Consider the following 18945-nt stretch of genomic DNA (forward strand, 5'->3'; position numbering starts at 1 on the left):
ACAAACTTCAATGTGAATTCAGCTGCATAGTATTGTTAAAATATGATTCTGACTTAGGGGCCCTAGGAAGGGCCCACGATTAGATTTTTGGTGCCCACACCTGGCTACTTCTAGTTTAGTGCAGGAAATGGCTCCCACCTAATTTGGGGTTGGGTTGCTGAGGATGGATGAGAGCCTCCTGAACACAAAGCAAGTGCTCCAAATAACGAGGCACCCCACTTCCCTCCCTCCTGCACCACTGACCCCTTGTCGTTCCCTCTTAACAGCCCCTCATGAGATCCTAATGCTGCTGAAGTGGAACTATAGTTTATGTTGTAAGATACCTAAAGTGTTAAATTAATCATCCTTCTTCTCTAACCTGATAGTATAGCTACTGTTGCAAAGCACAGGCAAATGCTTGCTTCTCTTATGTACTCGACACAGTACCAAGCACTGCTAAATAACCCATGGAAAAAAAGTTCTAATTTTAACTAACTTGACTATTCAATAACTTAGTTTAAATATAAAGTGCTGATGTTTCCTTATTAACTGTGATTAAAAAAACATAGATTATGATGAAAAGCTCAGTGTTTCTAGGCTGTGAAATCTAGCAGGGTCACTTGCACTTTACTGGTTTTGGTTAAGAGGCCCAGGCCTTTTAAATATATTACAAAAATTGTAACAGAAAAATTAAAGGAAGCTTGTTGGAGTAGGACTGTAGTGAAATTTAACGTTTAATCTAACAAACAACATTTAATGAGAACTATGCTTCAATATAAAAATGAATTCACAAATGTTATGCCTTCTAGGAGTTTAAAGTCAAATATGGGGAGATAGGTAATTTAAGGACAAATGTAATGTAACCAAAGTAATGGAACTTTAAACTATAAATAAACCATAATACAAGTGAGTATAACATAATATGAGAACACAGGAAGAGATCTGGAATTCTAATAAGGATAAAAGACAGAAATAGAATGACTTGGTGATTTTGTCAGAGATACTATTTGAGCACAGCTCTTAAGGCTGAGCAAATCTCACCATTGGTTAAAAAATAGGACAAGGAATTATTACAGAAGAGACATCTCCAACAAGCACTTTTATTTATTATAAAGGAAATCCAGTGTCTTGACTATCAGTTGTCATATTCTCATAGTAATCAAAAGTCTGAGGACGGATAGTACAGAAGGTAAGCCTATTATGCTGCCAAACCCAATTCAATCCTTGACACCACGTGGTCCCCAAAGCATCTCTGGGAGTAGCCATGGAGGCCCATCAATACCAACAGGTGCCCTCTAAGAACCTCTAAGAAGCCCTGGTCACCACCAGGGTGACCCAGGTAATCCACAGCACCTGAGCAGCTCTACATACTCCTTCCCTCACTCTCAACTGCTGATCTACTGGTCTGAGAATTGCTAGGAGGGTCTGAATACCACTTAGCAGTGCCCTCCACCAAAGTATTTAATTCTAAGTAAGTACTTAGAACAAATACATACAAGAGTTACACACATTGCCTTGGAATATAAGCAAGTATATTTCATCTGTATTATGGTAGTTAAAAGTAAAAGTTCTGGGCCATTTTTTACTTTCTTACTATGTTTTTTCATATCCTGATCATTCTGTATCTGTCCCTCTCATTCGGACTAGATTCTGAGAGCTGTTCTACAAAATTAAGCTTACCCAGGGGGTGGGGGAAGCAACAGTGGAGGCGGGAGAGGGAACTTGGGGTGGAGGGAAGTTGAAACTGGTGGAAGGTGTGGTACTGGAATATTGTACCCATAAAATAGTATTATAAATTACAGAACATCAATAAAAATGAAAAAGCAAATAACAACAACCAAATGTAAAAATCATCTGGTTCTTTTTACGTAGGTTACATTATATATTGTTTTCTACTTATAAAAACTTCACTGTCACCCCCCAATCTACTACAGAGGGTGAGAGCACCCTCTAGGGATTTCTGGAAGCATCCAAGAGGCAGTAGTAGCCTCAGGTATGGTTAGTATGTGTTCTGAGGTTGTTGTTATTGTTTATTTTAACTTCAAGAAGAGACATCCAGGGGAGAGCTGATTGACCTCTGTTGCTGTTGTTGTTTTATGAAACGGGAGTGGTAGGGCAAATAAGTGTGAGAACACTTGGTCTACTCCAAAATTCTAATTGGAAGCTTCAAAGATCATACCTGCAAAACACACACACACACACACACACACACACACACACAGGAAGCTTTCAAAGATTATATCTGCAATACACACACAATATAGTTGTTGTTGTGCTGTTATTGTTTGGGTCATACCTAGCAATGACCAGGGATTACTCCTGTCTCCACACTCAGGAATTACTCCTGGCAGTGCTGGGGAACCATAGTTAGTATGTCAGGGACAGAAGCAACCAGGTTGGTTGCATTCAAGGCAAGAACCCTATCCACTGTATTATTTCTCCAGCCCCTTACTATAATTTAATTCAATTATAAATCTCATTTTTATATATCATACCTGCTACTTTCTTGTAAAAAATATTTTCCCAGGGTGGAGAGATAGTACAGAAGGTAGGATACTTTATTTTCATATGGTCAACCCTAGTGTGATCCCTGACACTGCATATGGTTCCATGAGCACCACCAGGAGACAGAAATAAGCCCCAAGCACTGCCTAGATGGCCTTCAACCCCCCAAAAAATATACACATATTTTCCTCTCACCAGTTCTTCTAGCATCAAAGCATTATGCTTGCACACTGGGCCAAGTATTGCAGGCCATTGTCACCAAGCCCCCATTTGTCCAGTAGCACAGAGTTTAAGAAACTTTTTACATAAAGAATAAGGGGCTAGAAAGATAGGACTGCAGGTAGGGTACTTGATTTGCACGTGGCCAACCTGGGTTCAACCTCTGACACCACATCTGCTCCTTACTGCAGTCAGGAGTAAGTTATGACCACAATCAGGTGAGGTCCCCAAACCAAAAATATAAAAAAATAAAATGAAAAATACTTTTCTCCTCTGATCTTAAAATTTTTAATACCTCTTCAATATTCTGGTCACATCAGCCCTTTACTGCTATCTTCTTTTCTTTTTAAAAAATTTTATTATTATTATTTTTTTTTATTTTGGGTCACACCCGGCTATGCACAGGGGTTACTCCTGGCTCTGCACTCAGGAATTACTCTTGGCAGTGCTGGGGGACCACATGGGATGCTGGGAATTGAACCTGGGTTTGCCACATACAAGGCAAACGCCCTACCCACTGTGCTATCGCTCCAGCCCCCTACTGTTATCTTCTTATGTTGAACTCCCAGAGCAAAGTTAGTTTTAAATTGTTTGGAATTTTTTTTAAGTTCTCTTAAGGTTGTTTTTTTTTTCCAGTTTTGTATCTTAAAGCAACTATTTCATCATACATTAAAGGCTATGCTACTTATATGTGTACTCTTCCAATCCTTTCTTTTGAGGATACGAATGAGATCTTACTTTTCCCAGGGCCTTTTTATAGTAAGCTATGATACAGTAGATTCTCAAAAGGAAGAAAAATTATCTAAAGTAAAAAGTTACCTATCTTAAAAGTTACCAGGGACAAATTCAGTGAATTATAAAATAGCATTTAAATGAAATGATTTAATGAATGTACAGTTTTATAATAGTAAAACTGACTAGATAAAGTGGGACACTATAGCCACTCTATCTGATTGTACTTAAGAAATCCAAAACTAAACTGCTTACTTGTTCAACACAGTATTTAAACTGAAGCTATACAAATATAGATTTGTATGTGCCAGAAAAATAGTGAAGTCATGAGAAATAAGCATAGTAAAGTGTTTCCTGGTATGGGCCTACTGAATCCTTAATAATATTAAAATTAGTCATTAATCTTTTTAAATTCAAGATTTGAAATGCCAATCTTTAATCAAGTTAAGAATTATAAAATCTCAAAATGTGTATAAAAACACACCATTCACAATCAATGAAAGATTTAAAGACTAACCATAATAACTTTATTAGAAAGAGAATTCAATGAATGTCAATAATCCCATTCATTCTGGATCAGAAAAAAAAATTCCTCCATGCTCTTCTTTTGAACTCATGCATTTATATGTACATGAAATCAGTTAAGTATTTAAAACACCAAACAGGAATTCCTGTTACTTAATTTAGTAGTGAAAGATGAAACACATTAAAGGCATCTGGGAACCACTTTGTGGCCTTTATTCTGTATTTCTTCCTGTATTTACTGTCACTGGAGAAGAAACAAACTGGGATTAAATCTTCCTACATTTCATATATGCCTAAATTGGTCATCTTCACTTAAAATTCCATAAATCTAATTTTTTAAAATTTTTTTCATAAATCTAATTTAAAAAAAATAACATGCAGTTTGAGTTAAGGTGATATATTAAAATAACAGTGCTTGAAATATGCATATTAACCATGTTTGTTATCATGGGAATTAATTTCATTTTTCCTTGTCAAACAAGTCACACAAGCAAAACTACTTTAAGAAATGTTTAAGTGGCGTATACGGGGGGGAAAAAAATCACACAGTCAAAACTCTCCCCAGAAATTACAAATGAATAGAAGTTTATGTTTTCAACAGAAAAATAAACCATGAATTTTGAAATAATCCTGTTTTTGTTGTAGTAGTGTTTTCTCCTCAGTATCACCAAATTCCATAATATGAAATTAGAATGCCATCTTCACCACATTGATCATTAGATGTATAAAACGGTGTTTGATATTTGGGGAGAATTAAAGAGAGGAAAAATAGGGGAAAATACTTGAATCATGAACATTCGGTCAGTTTTTAAAGCATATCTTCCTATTATTTCAGAACTACAAGGTTTGCACCTAATTTTATGTACAATGATCCTATTCATTTAATTCTGTGACACTACAATGAAAGAAAATTCTTACCAGTTTATCTGTTTTTCCAAAATAAATTACAACTCAAAATATTATTTTCTATTGCTAAATTCTAAGTTTTAAAAAATTAGATTTTGAAAATGATGGATATAGTTCATACATATTTGCCAATTATTAAATGCCCATGATATCAATTTGAGATACACCTGCTCAAAATCTACTCTTTGAAAGAACTGATAAAATAGGAATACATCATTATCTTCTTCCCTTAAGTTTTAATTAAAAGAGCTCTGAGTTGCAGAAAATGATTTTGAGAAGACCTTCGGAAGTCATTTAACAAAATAGGGCAAAGCAGAATGAACAGCAAACTTCAGTTGCATAAATTTTAATAATGAGTTTACTTCAATATCCAACAGTTTATTACCTTGAAGATATTTGAGATTTCTTACCCATCAATATTGTAAAGGATTAATTATAGTCAAAACATTAAGAGTGGAAAAAACTGTACAAATACATGTTCTTTATTTTCTCCCTTCAGTAACATGATGAGGGTATATACATGTATTCTTATCTTTTTCCTTACACTGAGTTTTCTTTCTCAACCATAATGGAATTTATAAACAGAGACAAAACCTGGAACTATTTGATGATCAAATAAACACACTAAAAAGGGCAAGAGTTCCAAGGGCAATTCTATTGTTCCTTTAATCAGAATACAAAAGTACCTTGGGGAGGATCCAAGGTGAATGGTGGAAATGGAGGCACTGGTACTGTTTACTGTGAATTTATCTTGTAAAATGTATGCCACCAAAATTGGACATATATACACATAATGTACATATGTATCACAATTTTAATAAAGCAGTAATACATTTGGATACATTTGAACTTTAAAAAAGTCCAATATTTTAACATGCCTGGAAAGAATGTGTTATATGCATAAATAATTCCCTTTAACCAATTATAACATAAAATTTACTTTTAAAAGTATAGAATACGTTATAAGCATACAAACTAGATAGAGTAATTATACTATGTTTTTATATTATAAAACTGCTTATAAAACTAAGTTTTCATGGGCACATGTAAAAATAAAAGATGGAAAACATAACAGAAATCTGACTGCAATTTCAAGAGTCTCTTTGCCATTTTCAAAGTCTAGGAAAATTTTAAAAGTAAGTAATCATTGTTTTTAAAGTTTAGGCATTTATTTTTTCTATAAAAGCAGAAACAGGAGCACACCCTGGAAATGATGCAAGAATTTTGTACATGTTCTTTGGCCTCTGTTATTTAATTTGAATAATCCTGTAAGATAAAACAAGAAACACAGTTTGGCTAAACTATAATGAAGTTTTTGTGTAACTTTTTCCAACTTCGTCTTGCAGTGGGAAAATCATAAAAAGACAAACAAAACATAGTCCTTTATGTTTAGTTTTAAAACTTCAATTAGCATTTTAGCTTCTAATTAAAATGTATCACAGAAAACTTACTTGATCTGTCCCATAAGGCAGTATGTTCAGAGAAATGAAGACTGTCATTTTCCAGAGTACTTCTCTGATCGTGTGCAGTACCTTTGGAGTGTCTATGAAATAATCGGCTAGCAAAACCTTCCAACTTCTGAAGAGCTGTCGTCCCCGTACACTGGTTACAGGGCAGTTCTCTATAAGCTGCCATTCATGTGTATTTACACTTTAAAGTAACTAAAAAGAATTTCCAGAAGGGAGTTCAACAACGTCTTAAACAGAAGCTAAGAGCTCTGCATGTGTCAAACTTCCTGTTTGCAGGGTATTCAAACCACTACTGCTGTTCTGTTTCCTGTTAATATAAAACAGTACATTACTGAGGCTTTCTTAGCAAAATTCTTCAAGTCAACTAAAAGTCAACTAAAGATGGGAAATTTAAGGACTTGTAGTACCTATCTCAAAGGCTCTGGGCTTAATAATGTTCTACTGTAAATACACGGAGTAACGACAGTTTTGCATATAGAGAGCAGGCTGACAAATTTTTATAAAAGGAAAACCAGTTAAACATATATTACAACCTTATGCAAAGAGCAGAAGGTCAAACCACTCTCTAAACATAGCATATTTAAAAGGTTGGGTTTTGTCTTTTCCAGGAAATCAGCTAATAAACAGATTTTATGAATCTTTAAAAGTAGTTAACTTCTCAATGAAAAGTAGTACGGAATGGATATTTCAAAACTTGAAAAGCAAAACTTGTAAGAAATATGTTATAACTAAGAAAAAAAATCTGAACTGGAACTCAAAAATAAGAACTGAATGTTGCTAACTCATTAACTTAATTCTAATAAATACCGGAACTACAAAAATAAGCATGTCAATATGACTTGTCAAAATTGCTGACAAGTGCCTACAAACACTACATTTTTAAACACACTAAAATAGAAAAAAGTACATACAAAATTTTTAATAAAATCAGACACAGCAAGAAATTTAAATCAAGAGATGAAAAGCTCTAGTTAACTGAGATACATTCATTTTAAAAATTTAACTACTTTAAAACTAAAAGTTAACTTATTGTTTGAATTAGTACTCTCACTTAGAAAGACCTCCTTGAAATAATGTCCTCATCCATTTACACACACACACACACACACACACACACACACACACACATACACACACACACACGATAACTTATGACATGCAACAATGACTTGAGTACTTTCTTTTTAATATTTAATTAAAAGATAAAAAATTTGTACGGTTTTGTTTCGGAAGTTCTAAATAACGGTAAGAAAAGTAGGGATGGGGCAAGAGAGCCTTTTAAAAAATATATCCTAATAGTGCCTATCTGATTAAAAGAAAAATCTTAAGGAGTTCCAGCTTCTTGACAAATAGGATAGGAACAATAATGTAAAACAGTGTAATTATATTAGAACACAACACACACCCAAAATATTAGTACATTTTGCCAGCTCATTTCTGTTCACTTTGGTTTTATCTTGTGTTTCAATCTCAACAAATATGCAACAATATCTAGGCGACTCAAAATATGAATATGCACCTTTGCATATAAGAATTGGTATGTCAATAATGATTTGCTTATCTTTTGACAGTGCTTTATACAAAACAAACATCGAATAAAGTGTCTATACTCTTTAGCAAACACTTGTAGATCTTGAATTGACTATGGGCAGAAGTGAACTCATTTTCTAAATTATTTGACTTGTTCTCTTCAGAAAAATTCTATTCATCCTTAAGACTCATCATAAATGTGAGTCTTTACTAAAGTTTCCCACATACTTCCTAGGGAAATAAAAGTTCTCTGTTTGCACTGATCTTTTAGTTTCTATTAAATTTTCTTGTTTATAAATTTCTTAAATTTTGCATTACCTGAATTCAGAAATGTGATGCCTATATCATATAGTAGAGCTGAAGAAAGTGGCTCTTCATTTTTTACAAGGTTTGAGTCATTAAATAATTGAAATGTCTCTACTTGTAGACAGGTTCATATTTGTAAATTATCTGCAAGCACTAAGATGTTCATACTCAGAAAGAAGAATATATTATAAATATTGCAGACTCCTCTATATTCAGGTATAAAATTCAGTGCTTGAGTTCCATTTTCACTTATTTTATTAGTATAAACATGAACTTCTAATAAAAGGTCTTTTCGCTGCTTCCAGTCACTCCTTCCAATCACTCATCTTCAATATATTAACCTATCCCAAATATTATGTTCCAGGTATTCCTGTGCAAAATGGGTAAAAATATCATAACACAGGCCACAGAGATTGTACAGCAGGCAAAGCACTGGCCTTGCACACTGCTAACCTGGGTTTGATCCCTAGCATTCCATACAGCACCAACAGGAGTAATCCCTCAGAGCAGAGGCAGAATTAACCCCTAAGTACTGCCAGGTGTGGCCCCAAAACAAAAACAAACATATAGAGAGAGCTGTCTAGCCAGACTTATAGTCATTACTGTTTCAGTCTAGTGCAGATAGTCCAGATCGCTACAAAATATGCATTAACTTACTTAAAACAAAGCACAATCTTTACAACAAAATTAGTATAGCATAAAAGGAAAAAAATAAGCAAATATTGCTTAACGGGTGCAAACATGCATTTGCAATCTTTTCCCCCTTATTTAAATATATCTATTTCTAATACTAAAAATTCCTTAAAGAAAGATTCTTTACTCCTCAGAACAATGCTTCTATATATGGTAATATGATCATGAAATTGCTGCTATGAAAGTACTTGATTTAATCTTTATTAAAGAACTCTACTGGCATCTACTGCTAGAAAGTAACAACTACATCCTTAACAAGCTCAAAATTAAACCAATCTTAAGGACTGTATTTCTTCTAACCATGTACCCAAAAATATAAAGCATATTTCATATGCTATAACCTAATTAAATAATGTATAATAATACTAGAGTAATCAACATATGATGTTATAAAGTTATTCTGCATTTGTTTTAAGATTGTAAAATCACTATTCATTCTGCCCTGGTTTTAAAATTTGAGGCTTCTATGATTATTATAAAACAACAAATTTATTATATTAATAGTAACAATATGTAAATTTATTGAGCACTTTATAGCATACAAAACAATTCTCACTGGCTAATTATTTTCCAAATATAAACAATAAGTGACTTGCCCCAAATCATCTTGGTCTTCCAATGTCTAAGTCAAGGCTCCTTGAACCAGTGCAAAATGGCCATTACCACAAAATAAGGTTTTGCAAATGCAGTATTTTTCAAACAAGGAAAGTGAGGATGAAAGGATAGTAAGAGGCTGGATTGGTCCAAAGTCTAAGAATCTCCTACAAGAATGTTTTTACTTCATTTCAGCAAGATGGTGATATCTTAGCCATGCAATTTTATTATCCACCTTTATGTTTACAATTATACTGAAACCAAGTAGATCTATGTACTTCAAAGTTTGAAGGTTAAAGAAAACTCTAAAAGTAGGATATGCAAATAATATATTTTGTTCATGTAAACAGCAAATGACATGGACATGACTACTGATCTTCACATAAAGATTTTAAAACAGCTTTACCATTTTAAAATATTATAAATGGATTAATAACGTTTTAAGTGAACTCGAACTTTTACTGATTTTATGCAATTAGCATATGAAGCAACTGAGTAATCCATATTCTGTGTTTCAAAAATTCACTCACTTTCAGGGGCTGGAGTGATAGTCCAGTGGCTAGGGTGTTTGCCTTGCACGTGACCAACCCGGGTTCAATCCCCGGCATCCCATATGGTCCTCCAAACACATATCCAGGAGTAATTCCTGAATGCAGAGCCAGGAGTAACCCCTGAGCATCGCTGGGGAATGACCCAAAAAAGCAAAAAAAAGAGTTTATTCACTTTCATTGCTGAGGAGTATTCCATGATAATTTTATCACAATTTACTTCTATTCACAATTAACTTGCCTCTGTATCTTCACAATAATTCAATTAACCATATTTGAGTGAGAGAACATACTTAGGAATTCCTTTTTATTCCACTGATCAATGTGTTAATTATTTCATTAAACCATACTATGTTGGTAAATTTGGGCAGGAGTGATAGCACAGCGGGTAGGGCGTTTGCCTTGCACACAGTAGACCCAGATTTGATTCTTCTGCCCTTATCGGAGAGCCCGGCAAGCTCCCCGTGACGTATTCGATATGCCAAACACAGTAACAACAAGTCTCACAATGGAGACATTACTGGGCCCGCTCAAGCAAATCAATGAATAATGGGAGGACAGTGCTACAGTGCTATAATTGTTCTACTATATAGAAATATGACACTTTTAAATATTAACTGTACACTTCAAAATCTGCCAAACTCACTAAATCCTAGGAGCCCCTTTTTTAAAAAAGAGATTTATTGGGATTTTCCTATTAGCAATTCAACTACCTTTGAACAGATACTGTTTGGTTTGGGTTTTTTTCCCTTTAAATCTCCATGCCTTTTATTTATTTTTATTGCCACATAGAAAAGGCAGTATCTTTTAGTACAATTTTGAGTATTGAAAATGAACATCCTTCCTGATGTTAAAAAGTTTTCAGTTTCTCACCATTAATTATGTTAGCTGTAGCGTTAAAATCAAATAAATATTTTTGGTAGATAATACTTATTGGTACAAGTATGTTTCTTTATGTTCCTAGCTGAAACATTTTCTTCTCAGAACATATTAAATATTAATTATCTAATGTACTGTCACTGTCCTCCCGTTGTTCATCAATTTGCTCGAGCGGGCCCAGTAATGTCTCCATTGGAGACTTTGTTGTTACTGTGTTTGGCATATCGAATACATCACAGGTAGCTTGCCAGGCTCTGCTGTGCGGGCAAGATACTCTCGGTAGCTTGTTGGGCTCTCCGAGAGGGGCAGAGGAATCGAACGATTATCTAATACTAAACTGAAATTAGCATCTGAAAGAATAGAATCACATCATCTGATTTTACTTCTATAGGTCCACTGTCACTGTCACTGTCCTTCCATTGTTCATCGATTTGCTCGAGCTGGCCCAGTAACGTCTCCATTGTGAGACTTGTTGTTACTGTGTTTGGCATATTGAATACGTCATGGGGAGCTTGCCAGGCTTTGCCACGCGGGCGAGATACTCTCGGTAGCTTGCCGGGCTCTCTGGGAGGGGCAAAGGAATCGAACCCGGCTTGGCCGGGCTGGCTGCGCACAAGGCAAACACTGTACCGCTGTGCTATTGCTCCAGCCCACTTCTATAGGTATAGTTATTGATTAATTTCTAAATACTAAACTAATCTTAAATTCTCAGAATTGACACCTCTTGAATTTGTATATAGTTTTAACACACTACTGAATCCAATTTATGGATATTTTTACATATATATTTACAGGAGATATTATATTGTAACTTTATTTTCACATACAATTCCACATGATTTTATCAATTAAATCAGATTGGTCTTTTTGTTGTTTTTGTTGTTGTTTGGGTTACACCCAGAGATGCTCAGGAGTTACTCCTGGATTTGCACTCTGGAATTACTCTTCGCCTTGCTTGGGGGGCCATATAGGATTCTAGGGATCAAACCCGGGTCAACTGTGTGCAAGGCAAACGCCTTCCCCACTGTACTATCACCAGACCTAAGACTGGTCTCTTAAATTAGGAAATACTTGGGGGCTGGAGCAATAACACAGCGGGTAGGGCATTTGCCTTGCATGTGGCTGACCCGGGTTCAGTTCCCAGCATCCCATATGGTCCCCTGAGCACTGCCAGGGGTAATTCCTGAGTGCAGACCCAGGAGTAACCCCTGTGAATTGCCAGGTGGACCCAAAAAGAAAAAAAATTAGAAAATACTCTATTTTTGGAAGGTTACAGAGAACTAATATTATTTCCTCAAATCCTGAAAAAAATCTGTCAGGAAATCTGGAATACAGGTCCCTTCTAAAAGGTTATAAAGATTAATTCATTTTCATCAACAAGTCAGTTAAATGATCCTTATTTAATTAGTACTGAAAGTTCATCTTTCAAGAAATGATTTATTTCAAACACACTGTCAAATTTTTGTGACAAAAGTAGTTTCTAATACTTTATTACTCTTTGAATATGACATCTGTACTTACATTTGCTGTTACTTTATTGATATTAGTAACTTTTTCTCTCTTTTTCTTGATAGCCTGGTTGATATTTAATTGTTTCTTTTTGGAAAAAAACTGCCAGTTTTATTTTCATTGATTCAGTTTTCAATTTTATTTACCCTGCTCTCATTTTTCCCCCTTGCCTCTACTTTTTTTTAGGTTTAATTTTTTTGTAGTTTCATAATGTGGAAGATAGATCACCATTTTTGATCTTTTCTTTTTAAATTGAATCATCGTGAGATACAAAGCTTTCACGGCTGAGTTTCAGCCATACAATGCTCCAACACTCATCCCTCCACCAGTGTTCATTCCCACCACCAATATTCTCCATACCCCTCCTGCTCCCCCCAACTGCCTCTATGGCAGGCACCTCTCCCTCCCTCCCTCCCACCCTCCCTCCCTCCCTCCCTCTCTCTCTCATCCCCCCTCCCCCCTTTAGGCATTATGGTTTGCAATACAGATACTGAGAGGCCATCATGTTTGGTTCTTTGCCTACTTTTAGCACACATCTCCCATCCAGAGTGATCCCTTCCAAGCTGATTGTGATAATGATCCCTTCTCTATCCCAACTACCCTCTCCCCCAGCCCTTGAGGCAGGCTTCCACAGTTGGACCATTCGCAATTTTAATCTTTTCTTATTTGCAATACGCATTTCCTTCTGAATGACATTTTAAGCAGATGTGACAAGTAGAGACAAACTTTATTTTAATTTAGTTCTGAAGTTTATACTAATATTACCACTTGAAACTCTAAGTTGATATTAATTTTATTACCATGATTTACAGTATCGTTCTAAGTATACGATGTTACTACACCAAACCCACGGAGTGTAAAAAGTCTTCTCCCACTGTCCCTAGATCCCTTCTCATGACCCTGACCCCTCTTGCTTTTTTAAGTTCAGTTCCATACACTGAATCTCAGGGTTTGTTTCCATTGGCCACTATTTCCTTACTTGGCTTATTTATACCCCATATATTCATATGAGTGAGATCATTTAGTATTTGCCCTCTTTCTGACTTATTTCAATTAGCTCAGTATCTTCCTAGATCCTTCTAAGTTGCAGCCCAAAGAAAGATTTCATCTTTTTCTTATAGCCAAGCAGTATACCACACTGAAGAACTATCACAATTTCTTTATCCACTCATCTGTTCTTGAGTACCTGAGTTGCAGGTATGCACCTCTCTTTACAAATTAATGGTTTTCGTGTTCTCTTTGTTTCTGTATTTTTCTGTTTGTGGCCACACATAGCTGTACTCTGGTTTTACTTATGGCTCTGTGTTAGGCATCACTCCTCAGTACTCAGTGAGTACTGAGGAGCCATATATGGTGCCAGGGATCAAACCTGGGTCAGCAACATGCAAGACAAGTGCCTTAGCTACTGTATTCTCTCTCCAGACCCGGGTTTTGTGTTCTTCAGAAAGATACCAAAGAGTGAAATTACTGGTCCAATGAAAGTTCTATTTAACTTTTTGAGTAGTCCTTATACTTTTTTTTAAGTAAAAACTAAACCTGACAATTAGACAACTCTTCCATCAACAATGAATGGAAATTTCTTTGTTTTTTTAAATTAAAAAATTTTTTTAATTATTAAATCACATTCCTATCTGCAATGGCTGTTTCTGGAATTACTCATATAGGCCATTCTCATTTGTGTGAGGTCATTTTGATTTACATTTCCTGATAATCAATGATGATGAACACCTCACGCGACTATTAGCCATCTTTTTCTCTTCTTTGAGGAATTGTCTGTTCAATTTTTTCTTTTTCACTTATTTGGTTGGTTTTGGGCCACATCTGACGATGCTCAGGAGTTACTCCTGGCTCTGCACTCAGGAATTACTCCTGGTGATGCCCAGGAGACCATATGGCATGCCAGGGATTGTATCCAGGTCAGCACTGTGCAAGGCAAGCACACTACCAGCTGTACTATGGTTCCGGTCTCTCTTTTTTCGATTTTTTAATGGAATAATTTGATTTTTGTTGTTGTTGACCTTTGTGAGTACTTTATGTATCTTAGCTATTAGGCAGCCCTCTGCCAGATGTATGACATGCAATTATTTTCTCCCATTCAATTGGATGTCTCTTGATTTTAGCCATTTCTTTTACAGTGCAGATTTTAAATTTGAATCACTGTTCATTTTGTTTGTTTTCCTTGTCAATGAGGTTGAATCATTGAAAACTCATCTGAGATCATTATGTGAAGTTCTGTGTATATTTTCCTTGATAAATTTTATGAGTTCAGGTATAATATTAGGACCTTTGATCCACTGAATTTACATTTCCTGTGTGGTGTGAGACAGGGGTCAGGTTTTATTCTTTGTTTTTTTCATGCCACCCTCAAGAACATCATGCAACGACTGGAATGGGAAGGAATGGGAGAACATCATGCGACGACTGGAATGGGAAGGAATGGGAGTGAAGATAGATGGTCGGCAACTACACCACCTCTGCTTTGCTGATGACATTGTTTTAATAACACCAAACATCAGCCAAGCGGCACAAATGCTGGCCGACTTTGACCGTGAGTGTGGAAAGGTAGGACTACATCTGAATCTCACGAAGACAATGTTTATGAGAAACAGCCTCGTTCCTGACGCCCCATTCGCTCTCAACAAAACGACCATCTCCGAATGCAACAGTTATGTGTACCTAGGTCGAGAAGTCAACATGACAAATGACCTGGCACCCGAGCTGCGCAGAAGCAAGAGAGCGGCTTGAAACACCTTCAAGAGCGGTCGAAGAAATATCTAAGAGGACTAAGAACCTCCAGCTCCGGGCACATCTCTTTGATTTCACTGTTCTTCCTGCATTAACATATGCCTCAGAGACCTGGGCCCCATGTAAATAGGATGAAAACGCTATTCAGGTCTCCCAAAGAAGAATTGAACGAGCTATGCTTATGCTTAGAGTATCATGTTTCACTCAAATGAGAGAAAAAATCTGGAGTTCCGACATCCGTCCACGATCAAGAAATCAGGGACGCTGTCTCATTTGCCAAGGTGTCAAAAATCAGATGGGCTGGTCATGTAATGAGATTTAAAGATGACCGCTGGACTAGAGCTGTTACCGACTGGATTCCATGGGATGTCAAAAGACTGCGTGGCCACCCACCTACCAGATGGTCAGACTTCTTCATCAAGATCATGAACGACCGGTTTGAGGCTCTTCATGTTCCTAGAGCGAACAGACACCATTGGGCTACACTAGCACACGACAGGGACAAATGGAGACATTACTGGCGCCCGCTTGAGCAAACTGCCGATTAACAGGAAGTCAAGTGAGCAAGTGATCAAGTTTTTTCATGCAGCTAACACCACTTACTAAGAAAATTTTCCTTGCCCTATGTAATGCACTTATTTCTGTTATAAATTAACTGGCTATACATCTGAGAGTTTAATCCTGGTCTTTTAATTCCATTTCATTGTCTGAGAATCTGTCTTTATTCCAGTATCACAGCCTTACAGTACAGTATAAAATTAAGAAATGTATTGTCTCCCACCTTCTTTTTATTCTCAGTAGTGCTTTGAAATTCAGGGAGTTTGTGGTTCCATACAAGTTTCAGAAGTATTTGTGCTTGAAGAATGCCATGCCAATTCCGATTGGCATTCCATTAAGTGTAGATAGTGTGTGATAACAGTTCTTTACACCCAGGAACAAGGAAAGTTTCCTTTTTCTCATGTCTTTATTTCTATCAGTTATGACTTAAAGTCTTCACTAAAAAAAAAAAAAGGAAAACGAAACCCTAAAACTTCTTTCTTATATCCTACGTAGTTGATTTTTGGGAGTCACGATCAATTTTAAAACATTATTTCACTTCTAACATCATTCACATATAAAAATGCAAAAGATTTCTATGCATTGATATTGAAGCATACTACTTTACTGTATAGCTTGTTTCGATAAGTTTCTCAGTGGAGTTTTTGGAGTTTTTTATCTGTATTATGCCATATGTAAATAGTAATAGGTTTTCTTTACCAGTACGAATCCCTTTAATATCTGTGGCTAGGACTTCCAGTGCTATTTTGAATTACAGTGGTAAGAATGAACATCCCAGTTGTGATTCTGATCTTAGAGAAAAAGTTGTCAGTCCTTTGTCACAGAGTATCATATTAGCTATTGATTTATGATACATGTATTCATTATATTGAGGAAGGGTTGAAGAGTTTTTGTTTCATTTGGTTGTCGGGTGGTGGGGATGTTTGGGCCACTCCTGGAAGTGCTCAGGGCTTACTTCTGGCTCTGTACTCAGGAATGATTCCTAATAGGCTCTGGGGACCATATGTGGTACAAGGGATCAAACCCATATTGGCCGGGTGCAAGGCAACTGCCCTATCTGCTGTATTTTCTTTTTTTCTTTTTTCTGTTTTTCTTTTTTGTCTCTCTCTTCATTTTAGCGATGTTTCTGCTTTGGTTAAGAGGAAAATACTGCCCACAAAGACTGACTGGGAGAATTGCTATTTCTCTAACTTTCTGGAAGAGCTTGAAAAAAATAGGAAGGTCCTCTTTGAATGTTTGGAAGAATTCACCAGAAACCCATCTAGACTAAGTTTAATTCTGGGGAGTCTGTGTACCCTGAAAGAGTCTTCAATATGGTAGTGTTGGGAAAGATGAGTAAGGATAGGCTGCTAAAATCTCAGGGCTGGGACAAATGGAGACGTTACTGGTGCCCGCTCGAGTAACTCAATGAACAACGGGATATCAGTGATGCAGTGATATTATTTATAGCTGTTGAGTTTTATTCCAAGCATAGCTCTTTCTATTCTTCTTTGGGAGACCTGAATAGCGTTCTCATCCTGTTTGCGTAGGGCCCAGGTCTCTGAGGCATATGTTAATGCAGGAAGAACAGTGGAATCAAAGAGATGTGCCCGGAGCCAGAGGTTCTTCGTCCTCTTAGTTATTTCTTCGACGTTCTTGAAGGCGTTCCAAGCCGCTCTCTTGTTCCTGCGCAGCTTGGGTGCCAGGTCATTTGTCATGTTGACTTCTCGACCTAGGCACACATAGCTGTTGCATTCACGTTTATTCACAAATATCACGTTTCACTCAAATGAGAGAAAGAATCCGGAGTTCCGACATCCATCAATGATCAAGAATCAGGGACGCTGTCTCATTTGCCAAGGTGTCAAAAATCAGATGGGCTGGTCACATAATGAGATTTAAAGACGACCGCTGGACTAGAGCTGTTACCGACTGGATTCCACGGGATGTCAAAAGACCGCATGGCCGCCCACCTACCAGATGGTCAGACTTCTTCGTCAAGATCATGAACGATCGGTTTGAGGCTCTTCATGTTCCCAGAGCGAACAGATGCCATTGGACTACACTACCACGCCACAGGGACAAATGGAGACATTACTGGCGCCTGCTCGAGCAAATCGACGACTAACGGGAAGTTAAGTGATTACGTGATTAAGTGAGTTTTATTATTTTACTCCTACTTGGGTTTCCTTTGTTCTTCTTTTTCTAGTTTGCTGAAATGAGTTTGATTCATTTGACCTTCTTTGTTTAATGATTACTGCCTTTGTTGAAAAGAACTTTAACTTAAAACAAACTTTATTACATCCCATATCTTCTGGTAACCAGCGTCTTCATTCATTTCACTCATTTTGTTTCCAGGATACTTTTTACTACTTCTTTGATTTCCTTTGACCCAGCAGCTGTTTAAAAGTAGGTTAAATTCCAAGTAATTGAGTCTTACCCAGTTTTTTTTTTCCTGCGATATATTTCCACCTCCATTGTGGTCTGAGAAAACATTTGTTATGATTTTTTTATTTTATGGACCTTGTTTTATGTCCCAGCAAGCAGTCTATCTTGAAGAATGACTCAGGTGCACTGGATAATGTGTATTCAGCTTTTGGGAAGACTGTAGCACTGTAGCACTGTCCTCCATTGTTCATCGATTTGCTCGAGTGGGTCCAGTAACATCTCCGTCATGAGACTTGTTACTGTGTTTGGCATATCAAATATGTTATGGGTAGCTTGCCTGGCTTTGCCATGCGGGCGAAATACTCTCAGTAGCTTGCCAGACTCTCCAAGAGGGGCGAAGGAATCGAACTCGGGTCGGCCGGGTTGGCCGCATGCAACGCATGCAAGGCAAATGCCCTATCAGCTGTGCTATCGTTCCAGCCCTTTAAAAAAAAGAGTCCCATATCTTTATAAAGTTCAACCCTTCTGTTGTTTCCTGAGTATTTATATACAGTCACAGCTTTTTGCCTATTTCTTTTCCTTTATTAATTTATTTTACCTTATTTTATTTTTTGCTCGATTTTTTGAGTACTACCACCTTCGAGTAGTGCTAAGGGTCTCTTCCTGGCTCGGTGTTCAAAAGCAAATCCTGGTTGTACTCAGTAAACAATATGTGGTTCAGGGTATTCAACCCAGGCTCGCAGACATTATGGCTACAGGCAAAGCATGTGGCTTACCACTATCTCTGTCTCTAAAGGCCTGCTTGCTTTAAAAGATCCTTTATCAGTATATTTAAAGTTGGTTTCTTACACACAATATATGGTTGGGTACTGCTTAGATCA

The 18945-nt window shown here is 36.7% G+C and overlaps 1 protein-coding gene across 2 annotated transcripts in view; it reads right to left on the reverse strand.

Moving 5' to 3' along the window:
• Window positions 1-18945, reverse strand: part of PRKACB (protein kinase cAMP-activated catalytic subunit beta) — a 131172-nt gene that overhangs the window by 75503 nt on the left and 36724 nt on the right. The window contains exon 1 of one of the 2 annotated variants that reach the window (XM_056123663.1): window positions 6318-6501. The exons of the other annotated variant lie outside the window; for it this stretch is intronic. Within the exon in view, the coding sequence (XP_055979638.1) occupies window positions 6318-6501 (184 nt within the window). Of the gene's footprint in view, window positions 1-6317; window positions 6502-18945 lie in introns of those variants that run through there. 2 annotated transcript variants of the gene reach the window in all.

This window comes from Sorex fumeus, unplaced genomic scaffold, assembly GCF_029834395.1.
Source record: "Sorex fumeus unplaced genomic scaffold, SorFum_2.1 ptg000047l, whole genome shotgun sequence".
NCBI classification, from domain to species: domain Eukaryota; kingdom Metazoa; phylum Chordata; class Mammalia; order Eulipotyphla; family Soricidae; genus Sorex; species Sorex fumeus.